Source organism: Limulus polyphemus, unplaced genomic scaffold, assembly GCF_000517525.1.
Source record: "Limulus polyphemus unplaced genomic scaffold, Limulus_polyphemus-2.1.2 Scaffold6715, whole genome shotgun sequence".
NCBI classification, from domain to species: Eukaryota; Metazoa; Arthropoda; class Merostomata; order Xiphosura; family Limulidae; genus Limulus; species Limulus polyphemus.
This window is the reverse complement of record NW_013672325.1, coordinates 5,101-16,773: the sequence shown is the minus strand read 5'-3', so window position 1 is coordinate 16,773 and position 11,673 is coordinate 5,101. Positions and strand designations below refer to the sequence as shown.

Sequence of the window (11,673 nt, the reverse complement as noted above, 5' to 3'; positions counted from 1 at the left end):
AAATGAATTTTTTCACTTGCTTGGTTCCTTTTTCCCTGGTTAAATTTTAACCCCCCCTTTTTTTTTTTGTTTTAAAAAAAAAGACATATCAAAATCTTATTATGCTTTAATTTTTGCGAGTGGTGTTATGGTTAGTTTCAGCAACCGCCTTCAGGAATTGTTTGTCGATAATAATAAATGCAGAAGAGAAAACGATGTCTTTTAAATTCTGTTTTTGTTCTCTGAACAAGTAAGTTTTGCTTCCAGTTGTTATCGGTTACATTAGAAACCAAGCTAACAAAGAATGGTTTTTAATTTTGTGGTTGTTTTTATTGTCATAGACTTTTTTTATATTGTAATTTAGATGTTATTTAGAGGTCCAATGACGTTAATATCGAAAAGTTTATTACCGTAGGTCTTGTTTGTTTTTATTTTGAATTTCGCGTAAAGTTACACGAGAACTGTGTACGCTAGCCATCCCTGATTTTGAAATGCTAGACTAGAGGGAAGACAGCTAGTCAACATCACCTACCGCCAACTCTTGGGTTACTCTTTTACCAGTGAAAGGCGGGATTGACCGTCACATTATAACTCTTCCATGGCTAAAAGGGCAAGCATGTTCAGTGACCAAATTCGAACTCGCGACTCACAGGTTGCAAGTCGAGCGCCTTAACTACCACGGCTATGTTGGCCTTGAAAGTTCTAAAAATTTTGTCGTCAGATTTTCTACTTAGTTCGAGGAGTAGATTACAAATACAAGATTTGGTGAAGCATCAGCGTAAAAAAGAATTATTTTTAGTTAGTAGAATAAATCAGTCATAGAGCGTTTATTTTTCAACTAGCAGTGAATTGGTCAGTGTTTTGTTTTCAATTATTGGATTGATCAGCTGTGAAGTTATACAAGTAATTTTATTTTTTACTTAGTATGGTACAGTTAGCATTGCTGTAAATGTGGTTTACAAATTACCACTGTGTTTAAGGTAGTAAAAACGTCAAACGAGAAATAAGCGAATTTTATATCGTTATTTGGACTGGAAGTTGGATTAATTTTTCACCAGATAACTTGAAAGAACCCACCAACGAAAAACAGCTTTACAACACTGGTGTCAGAAATGGAATTGCTTTGGTACTAATGAAATAGATCCTTGAATATACTTGAGGTTGAACTTCAGCTGTTAAAGATGACAACCATGAGGTTATAGTGTGAAATTGAAGTGATACTTGAGATGATGAAATTATTAAGAAAAGATCAGGAGGAACCAAACAGAAACTAAAAAGAAAATCAATAAGAAATTTACAGAAAATTAAAATAAGACTAATTAGAAAGATATAGAACAATAAAAGAAGGCCAAGAAGAAGCTTACATAAAATTTAAAGATGATGAAAAGGTAAGAGATGTAATATTGAAAAAGAATTAAAAATAAAATCTGATGAAGTTATAGTGGACGTACACAGGGATTACAACAGTAAGTTTGAATAAATGCAGTAGGACATCAAAGAAGTACAGGAAGACGGTAATGACAAGATTGAATTTGTACAAAAAAACACCGAGAAGTCAAAAGTGAAGTAAAGAAAGATGTCACTGAGGTAGAGAAGAACATCCAGAAACGAATTATTAAGTGCAGAGATTAAACCAGCCACACGTCTTTCTTCATCGGCAAAAGAGTTCCAACCTGAAACATAATTTACTACAAAATAGAAGACTTATTTGTTCTACACCTTTTATCACCACTGTTGTAGTGTTCCAACCTAAAACATAATTTACTACAAAATAGAAGACTTATTTGTTCTACACCTTTTATCACCACTGTTGTAGTGTTCCAACCTAAAACATAATTTACTACAAAATAGAAGACTTATTTGTTCTATACCTTTTACCACTACTGTTGTGCCACCTGTTACTGAAATATTGTAGCCATGATACTACCAAAACCAGTTCCAGAATTTAACTATCAGTTCAACATCAGCCTGTCGAAAAATCTATGGGCAATGATGAGTAGATACCATGAGAGACGTACCAGGTTCAGTTTGAAATCATTTCCAAAGTGAATTGGTGGAACAGTGAACTATCCATTTAAAAGTATCAGTTTTGACAACATTGAAAGTAACCTTCAAACTGAGAGCCTTAATAACTATAAAGCATTGGTAGCTGTTTTATTCAACAGATTGGAGCGTCACATCAGAAAGTGGTATCCAGAGCAATGTTTTGGTGCAGGATACGGAGGAGAGAAGTTTTGGAAAGGCTTGCCTTCTTATCTTACCCAGATTCTCCTTGTTAAATTATAGATTCTTTGGCACGTGACAAATTCATAGAATTCACAGTAGATGAGGATATGAGAATCAGATTGAAGAAAAGTTGTTGGATATAAAAGACAGTTCAGTTTAAGATTTATTATTTAGTTTATTTTGTGATCTAATATTTAATTATTATTATTGAGTTTTCATAACAAGTGTTAAAAGTTAATTATTTTAAAAATGATAGATATGTCAAGTTTTGTTATGTAACTGTATGAGTTGTACATTATGTATGTAGTTCAACGTAATGTAACGGAGTAACGTAAGTGAATTTATTACTGATTGTATTGTGCTAACAGAGGAGAGAATAAATAATTCGTATTGTCAGTTGAGTTCTAAAGTAATTGAATCAGCCTGTGTGGACTTTTGACGAAAAAGAGAATTATTTAAAGCTCTAGATTCAACTGTGGTAACTAATAGTGTAACGAAGTTTTTATACATACGTTTGACTTGTTTTGAATATATATATTATTTTAAAACAAGTGGATTATGTGCTGTCCATTTATTGTTGAAATTTATCGCCAACCAATCACAGACACCTACTGTAAAGAATTAGCGACCCTAAAATCTGACAGAAATAGGTGTACATCTTTAAAGGAAGCTGTGCAAACAAACAATCCAAGACAGCATCTCAAAGTTATGGGATCGTCAGATCAAGCAGTATTGAACACACTAATTCACACTGGCGATAGTGTAAAAGAACTAAAATGAATTGGTTAGACAACTAGTTACACAGAATGGATGAAATAAACCACAAGACAATAGATGTTTCAGTATAACTTGAAAGTACACGTTGCTAAGAATGGCAGACAAATGCTTGTACATAATAGTTCTTACAAATAATATCAGAAAGGAGGGATTGTTATGGATGTGGGAACCTGTCTGTTACAGCCGAGACTGTGAGGAATCGACACTTGTTAAGAAACAATATTCCAAGGATTAGTCTTCATACCTAACCTGGTCAAAGAAACAATTCCATGTTAACCATACGTCAGAAAACAGGAATTAGCTGGACTTACGTGGCAAAGTTCAGCTTAATTACCTCATCTGCACTAAATTAAACAAAGTTCACAATTTAAAGAAACAAGTTCATGAATCCATGGGTTTATTGATGGGAACCTTGCAGTTTCTTGACTGTTGTTCAACCCTGATTTGTAATGAAAGGTGGGAACTGCCTTCAGATATGAAGAGGGAGTGATTTTTGAATAGCAAGTGGATATCACGTTCCAGCAAGAGGAAACTTAGGAGTTACCTTTACTGTGGGAAACGACTCTATGCCTCATGATGTGTGGATAGTTTACATGAAGGAAGAGTGCATACTGGGAACTGACTTAATGCTTGGACGTTGGTGCAAGGTTAAGTTAGCTTCAAATATCTTCACAGTCTGTGACAGAGAAGTCTTGTGAATTATATGACAATTAATATGCCAGAGACTGAAATTCCAGTCACAATAAGGAGGGTGGTCATTGTGCCACCGAGAAGTGAAGTGCTCTACCAGGACTTGTTTAAAATAAATTTACATCTAGTGTCTCTTGTGGATCTTTTGATAAAGATGTCATCATTAAGATCATGAACACAACAAACCATAAAATTCTAGTCAAATCTGCATGGGACACTGCAAGATATAAATAAGGTTGTACATCAAAGAACATCAGAAGTTGTCACCTTTGAGAAGAGATGTAGGGAGTTTGTTATCAGATCCTTACATAAGGAAAGCTTATAACATAATTTACAAGAACTGAATGACTGTAGGACTTGCAGATGATCAATGTCAGAGATTATATAACTTGATCATAGAATATCAGGATACTTTCTCTAGTAGACCTCGTGACTTAAGCCAAACATATAAAATATCTCACAAGATTTATACTGAAGATGCAGCCCCAATAAGTCAGCTAACCAGACAACTCCTGTTTGCAAAATAGGCTGTTGCTTTCAAAGATATAGAAGCCATTAAGGAACAAGAAGCGATAGAATTGAATATTAGACTGTGGACATCACCTGTTGTACTTGTTTAAAAAAAGATAGATTCACAAGGTTCTGTGTAGACTATCAGAAGGTGAATCAAGTCAGAAAGAAAAATGTATACCAACTGCTAAGGATTGACTCTATTTTGGATGTTCTAATGGGATCAAAATGGTTTTCAAATTTGGATCTTAACAGTGAATATTGGCAAGTATAAATCGACACAGCAAGAGGAGAGAAGACAGCCTTTATTGTAGGAAATTTATTGAAGCAATTTGTCATGTTATCATTTGGATTATGTAATCCTCCTGCTACATTTCAATGATTAATGAAGTTTGCTGTATCTGAACTAACCTTTCTGATCTCACCATGTCCACATTCATTGTTTTCTTTATGTCTATGTAGACATAAAATTCTCGTTCCAACACTTTTACGTTCATTGGTTTCTTTACGTCTACATTTTGTTGTTTATGTCGACCGAAAATTCTTGTCCCAATACCTCGACGTCTGTTGTTTTCTTTATGTTTATATCAACAAAAAATTTTGACCCCAACACTTTTACATTCATTGTTTTCTTTATATCTGGTATCTGTAAACAAATTAAACACTTAAAATGCAGACTACTTGTGCTTGTATAATTCAATATAAAAATTTTGTTAGAATTTAATGGCGCTAAGGCACAAAATAATTTAAAAATTGGATAAAACCTAAGTTGGGTGAAACTAAATTAGATTGATTAATGAGTCTGTTATAGGGATTCGATTAATTATTTAGTAATAATATTTATTAATTGATTAGCTGTTAGTTCAGTTTTTGTTGTTTTAGGTTTGTGTTTTAACGAAATACTAGAGATACGAGAAAATTAACAAGTAACTATTTAGCGTTATTTGGGAAGTTAGGGTTACCGTTAGTTACTTAAAACTGTGTAAGTTGTAGAACTTGTGTTTGGTCCAAGGAATAAAACGCATTCATTATCAGTAAGTGTACTGGACGTACTTTGCATTATTTAATCTTCCGTTTTACCGAATAATCGCCCGGCATGGCCAGGTGGTTAGGGTGCTCGACTCGCGGTTTCGAATCCCTGTCTCACGAAACATGCTCGCCCTTTTAGCCGTTATAATGTGACGGTCAATCCCACTATACGTTGGTAAAAGAGTAGCCCAAGAGTTGGTGGTGATGACTAGCTGTCTTCCCTCTAGTCTTACACTGCTAAATTAGGGACGGCTAGTGCAGATAGCCCTCGTGTTGCTTTGCGCGAAATTCAAAACCAAACAATCAATTCAAATATATTTATCTACATGCAGACTACAAACTCGGTATTCACAGTACTAAAACTTATTGACAATGACAAACTTGTCCAATGAATAACTCACGCTAATAAACTCAACAATTTATAGAAACGTATAGATTAAAAATAGAGATTTTAACAAAAGTAACAATTCCCTAGTCCTATAAATTCATCACCTTAACATAATTCTTGTAGTAGTCGTTCCTAACCTTGGATCAATTATACTAGTTTAATCGCAACAATGCTAACATTTTTTCAAAACGTATCATTAAGGGTGCTACGCGGTTTTACTACAAGCCCTATAATTTAATTCAGTACCATTTTTGGTAGGTAAGTGAATAAAATAAAATATTCATGCAATACTTTTTTTACAATGCGATCGTTTTTTGTTTTTTTTTACTGTTATTATTACAGTCTTATTTGTTATTAAAGATGGCGTTGGTGTCTTCGAAATACGCACATATTGACATGAGAAGGTAGATGTTAAGCCTTCTCTGATATATTCTAATGCATGTTACAAATGTTAAAGTAAGTTTTAATTGTAACTTGTTTATTAAAGATCTCATCAGTAGTGTATATTTTATAAACAAGCCGAATTAATTAGAAGTTCTAGTCGTATTATTACTATTTTTTATTTAATTTTCAGTGTGATATGCCGAAAGATGGAACAGTAAATAATCCCGCTCTTATGGACGAGTTTTGTCATGACAACGGGTTTATTGGGTGGTATCTGACATCGGCTAAGGATAACGTCAATATTGAGGACGCAGCAAAGTGTCTTGTCACAAAGGTATTTTGACAGCCTTCTTGCCTATTAAGTTCTAGTTTTAGTTGATTTTCTTTCTATCTCAATTGTTTTGCAATCATTAAAAATTTGTAATTATCACACAGTAATGAAGAAACAACAAACAATTAGAAATGTTAAGGGTGACCTACCATTTTATAACCCTTTAACTAGTACAGAAGCATAAGTCTCCACCCCACCGTTCATCATGTTACTTTTTTGGAGGTGTCTTATACAAAGCCTATTTAAAAAATAACTGACTATTTTAAATAAAATATTTTAAGCGTGTTTTAATGACAAAAAATGTTTCAAAATAACTTTATTTTGCAAATAAATGTTCCATGCCTAGTTGTTGCTATTGTGTTCTTAGTGCAAAGCTATACAATACGCTATCTGCATTCTGTACACCGTGAGAATTCGAACCCCGGATTCTAGCGTTGCAAGTCCTTAGACGTACCGTCCATCAACCAACTACTAGTAGTCAGGATTACGACAGTACCATCCTACCAGGTTGCGATCGAGATTTGATAATATAAACTTTAAAAATACATGACTGCGCATGCGTTGCAGTAAGGATGTAAACATAGACATTGAAATCGTATTATGACTGTCAAAATATAGTCACTAACGTATTTATAATCCTTAGCCCTAAATGTAAAAAAAAGAGAGTTAAAACCTACATATTTTGTTTAAAATATATGAGTATTTCATTAAATAGGCTAAGATGGAAAACTGCAGTAGAAACTCTGCACTACTTCTAGGGTTAACCATTCTTATTTTTTCTGTAGAAATGAGATAGAGCCGGATTTCTACCCATGTCCCTAGTTCTCGGATAAGCGTTTAAGCTACCTAACCTATAATTTAACTGTAAGATCTTAAATTTCTCACAACATTGGTATGAGTCGTGTTTGGTTTCCGTTTTTACAAACACCGCCTATTTATTTGTCAACTTATAAAATCTTAGCACCTGAAACCAAAGGATAAAGAAATTAATTATGGTTTTTACCCTCGTCCCCGGAAAGGGGTAGGGGCGAGAGTATTGCAGTCGGGTCCGCGCGCGCTTTTCGCGCTTCTCGAAAATTAATACATCGATGTACAGGAAAGTTTTACACAAGATGGGACAGTCTTCCTCAAATTTGGTCTGGATCATTTTTTTTTATAATGGGGGAGATAGGGCATTTTCGGGTTAATAATCCGCAAAGTGTGATCGGAGTTGTACCAAATTTCATGGGCACACTAAGGTTGAGACTCTTCATCACATTACAAAAAATATCCGGATTGTTGAGCATTTTGGATCTGAGAAGGAGTTTCTGAATTTCCGAAGATGAAAATTGACGTTATCCAATATAAACTCGAAAATGAGCAGCGGGGCGAGAGTATGGCTTAAAGCCTGCAACTGTTGGTTATGGAAAACGGTAGCCATAGCAACATTTGTAAGAACGTGCGTGAAAAACGGCCGGCCATTGAGACTTTCGATGTTTTATTATACATAAGCTTCAACTTTGACACTATCAAGAATTATACCTAAACAACTTTATCATTTGGATACATTTGCTGTAGAAAGATATCAGAAAAAAATAATTAATTGCGTTTAAAAGTTCATCTCAATGATACCAGACCCTTACAGCGTTTGTAGGTGACAAGATTTGTACAAATAGCCTAACACGTACTTCATCGAAAGTCAAGGCGTTTACAAAAAAATAAAGAAGACATATTTGAAAACTTATCGTCTACTTTAAGGAATCACAATATTTTTAATGCCATACTATGTACTAACATCTATTAGTTATTTAATTTCTGTATTGCATATTGATCAGTTTCGGTTTGTGTTTTAGTGAACGCTCCTGAAGAAGCTGTAAAGCGAAACGTTGAGTGTCTAATTAAATAAAAACATTTTGGTATTATAAGGTTGTTTATTTTTAGTATCTATTAAACGTTACTGAATTTTGAAAATAATGTGAATAAGTACTGTTAATAATAATAACAACACATTATTGTGTTGCTCTAACATACTAGTTTATAGTTATTTTTAGCTTCCGAATATTCCAAAAAAATCTAAGTTTTATACGCGGTATAGATATTGGTGTTAAATATAAAATAATATTCTGTCTCATCTCACTCAAGTTCGACATCCGATGTCGCTCATCTAGAACAAAAATCAAATTAACATTATGTTTAGAAGTTTTTATTTTACTGAGTAAAAATGAGTTTCCTTCCACCCATAGTTTTTAGTACAATCTATTTACAACTTTTCATAACTTAAGTCTTAAGACAGACGTACATTTAGGCCTAGAGTAATTGTAATACTAATATATTATGCATATTTGATACGAAGTGTTTGCTGCAAATAGATATCTATTTAATTGGAGTCCAACTGCATTTGTTTGTGGTATTCGCCTTTCTGGTCCCTTTTAGAAATTTGAGGAATTGATTAAGTTTTCTTCGTAAATCAAGTAAACAATTTAGGTTTAAATTCACAAAATTAAGAGAGTGGTGAAAATTATTACGTAATTTTAATTCATTAAATTATCCACAAGCATTAAATATATTTCTAACACTTTACCATCATTGGTTCTGTTCAATTTCATGCAAAACCTACTCAAGGGCTATCTGTTCCGAAGTTTAGTGATAGACTAGATAAGAGCTAGTCAACACCACCCACTGCAGACTTAAAATGCTAGAAACTGGGTTTCGATACCGTGGCTGGAAGAGCATAGATGGCCCATTTTTGCTTTGTGCTCAACTACAAACAAACCCTTGTCATCGAATAATGGGATTTTATCATCACTCTTGTAATAACACATCCATACCCCAGAAGTGTGGAGCACAAACCTTCACATGATGAGGGTACAAATTGTTACCTCCATGCACAGCTCTAGGTTTAAGGTTTTTAGCCAGTCTAATGGTTTGTCACTCATAAGCAGACATACACACACACAGACTTGTTAAACAATTAATTGTAAATAAAAGTTTTTGAATAAAGGTAGTTGTATGCATGTACTGTGATTCATATTGTTCTGTATATAGATCAAACATGACAAGTTAGTGAAATAAATACATTAACATTTTAAACAAGAGAAATATTCCTGTTTCTCACTTTCATTTTTTGCTAAGTGATTTTTACAATATAACATACGTTTTTATAATTTTTTCTAGTGGGTTTTTGCAATAGGTATTTCCTTAGTTACTACACACACCTACAAATTTCCTTAAGTTGACGATTTTCTTTGTTTTTATTCTGTAGATTCTGAAAAAGCAGAAGTCTTTAGTAATCGAAGAATCTCTAAACAACAACATTCTTTTGGGTAACCATGAGCATTCCCATCAGAGCCCTAGAGAGCGGAAGTGTTGTTAACGTGTGGAAGAGGGCAGTGTTTGTAAGAAAGTTTTGGTGTTACATGAACACAACAGAAGTGTTATAGACATGTGCTTAGTGTAACAGGTGTTACAAATGAATGATGAACCAGACAGTGGTGTGACAGATCAAAAAATGTTACAGATTTATGAATAAATATTAAGAGTATGATATTACAACAGTGTACCACATGTAGTAGAGAACTGAAAGTAAAATAATTAAATAAAAAAACAACGTCATACTAAACCATTATCTAACACCGAGAAGACCAGGAGTGATATGTACCTAAGCGAGCTATTATAAAAGGTGTACCGAATGAAAAGTTGAGTTTCAAGCTCAAAATACACAAGGTAAACAGTGAAATTAGTCCGTGACAGTACGAAGTGATGGTTGAACAATTCTAACTCAAATACAGGAACAAGATGTATGTGTAACAAGAAGATTAATCAGCAGATGTGAAATTTTTGTAATGCGAGTAAAATATGAAAAAATTAACGAGGTTATACATAGGAAACAACTGAAGATAGAGAGCAATAGTACAATGTAAAAATGAGAACATGAAGCAAGCCGTAACAGTAAAGGTCAACTATGAAGTGCAACAGTATGATGCTTCAAACACTCGTACTGAAGTGAAACTGTACATTTAAATATAATGACAAAAACTAAGGATGACCAATCCTTTTTTTCTTCTTCAGTATTTTGTTGTACTAGTTAATTCATGAAAAACAAACAAAAGATAACTAATTGTTTAGTACAGATAGCCTACATGGATTTGACAAAACTCCAAGCTAACAATAGCATACAGTGCGAGTACTTTTATACAATTAATAAGAAGCTTATTTCAAGAAGAGTAAAAAAAAAAGCACCTCAGAAATATTTGATCTTGTTTTAAATGTTCATTAAAAAGGATTGGTTTCTATACAATAAGTTATAATTATAACCATTTCATTTTGTATGTACCAAGATGGGTTTAAAAAATATTTGTATTAAAAATTACATAAACTGTACATTTTTTCCCCACATATCTCTTAATTTGCCATCGTAGATCCAAAATCAGATGCATCACAAAGGATTTCAGATTTATCTCTTCCAAGTCACTGGCAAAGAGGCTTCTCATATAATACTAGAACACATCAGTTAAACTGGACAAAGAGAAAAGGAAACCCAGTGTGTGTGTTTATAAATACACACAGTATAACGATTTCAAAGTTACTCAAATTTTTATCACAAATTTTAGACTTTAGTTTTTAATGCTTCCAGCATTTAGGCTATAAATTTTTTGATGTGTTTATTAAATGCTTCATAGAAGCAGATTTAAGATTAGTTTATTAGAAGTGCTCAATTTCATTATAATGTAAGTTCACATATTCTCCAGTAGTTCAAACCGATTCTATTAGACCATGTTTTTCTGGGGTAGTACGAAATGATTTACTGTTTTCTATTGATTTACGTTTTTAAAACATTTGTCATATTACCATTATCTTGTAAATATACCATAAGGAAGTCATTTGTTAAGTTTGTACTGATACAAACTCATGTGTCAAAGAGTAGTTAGTTAGGTATTGAGAAATATTCCAAACTAATTTTTTTTTAATGGATTATAAAACTTTAAAAGGAAGGATCTTTCTAATGTATCTTCATTGTTTGCCAAGGTTATTTTTATGTGTAAAATATGTTTTACATGATTTGACAATAAAATGATGAAAAAAAAAGAACATTTATCAGTATTCCCATTTATACTTTTTTTGCTTTGTTTCACTGTAACCACAACTTTTCACATTTAAAGAAGTTACAACCACGGAAATTTCAATTGTTCAAAAATATTACTAATACTACCACTTCTGGTAGTTAACATGAAACAATGTACATGTTTGTTAGTATTGGTGTAACAGTGCTACTATAGCATGAGGTCTACCGCCATATGTCGCCTATAGCACGAGGTCTACTGCTGCATTATCCATCCCTCATGGATATCGCACATTTCCATACATTTATTTTAGCGATAAA

At 33.1% G+C, this 11,673-nt stretch overlaps 1 protein-coding gene across 1 annotated transcript in view; it reads left to right on the top strand.

Moving 5' to 3' along the window:
- The window catches only part of LOC106474011 (ras-related protein Rab-32-like), a 34,418-nt gene extending 23,657 nt beyond the window's left edge, over window positions 1-10,761 (top strand). The window contains exons 5-6 of the mRNA XM_013934697.2: window positions 6,174-6,317; window positions 9,556-10,761. Of these exons, the coding sequence (XP_013790151.1) occupies window positions 6,174-6,317; window positions 9,556-9,666 (255 nt within the window). The 3' untranslated portion in view covers window positions 9,667-10,761. The remainder of the gene's footprint in view (window positions 1-6,173; window positions 6,318-9,555) is intronic.
- The last annotated feature ends 912 nt before the right edge of the window (window positions 10,762-11,673 follow it).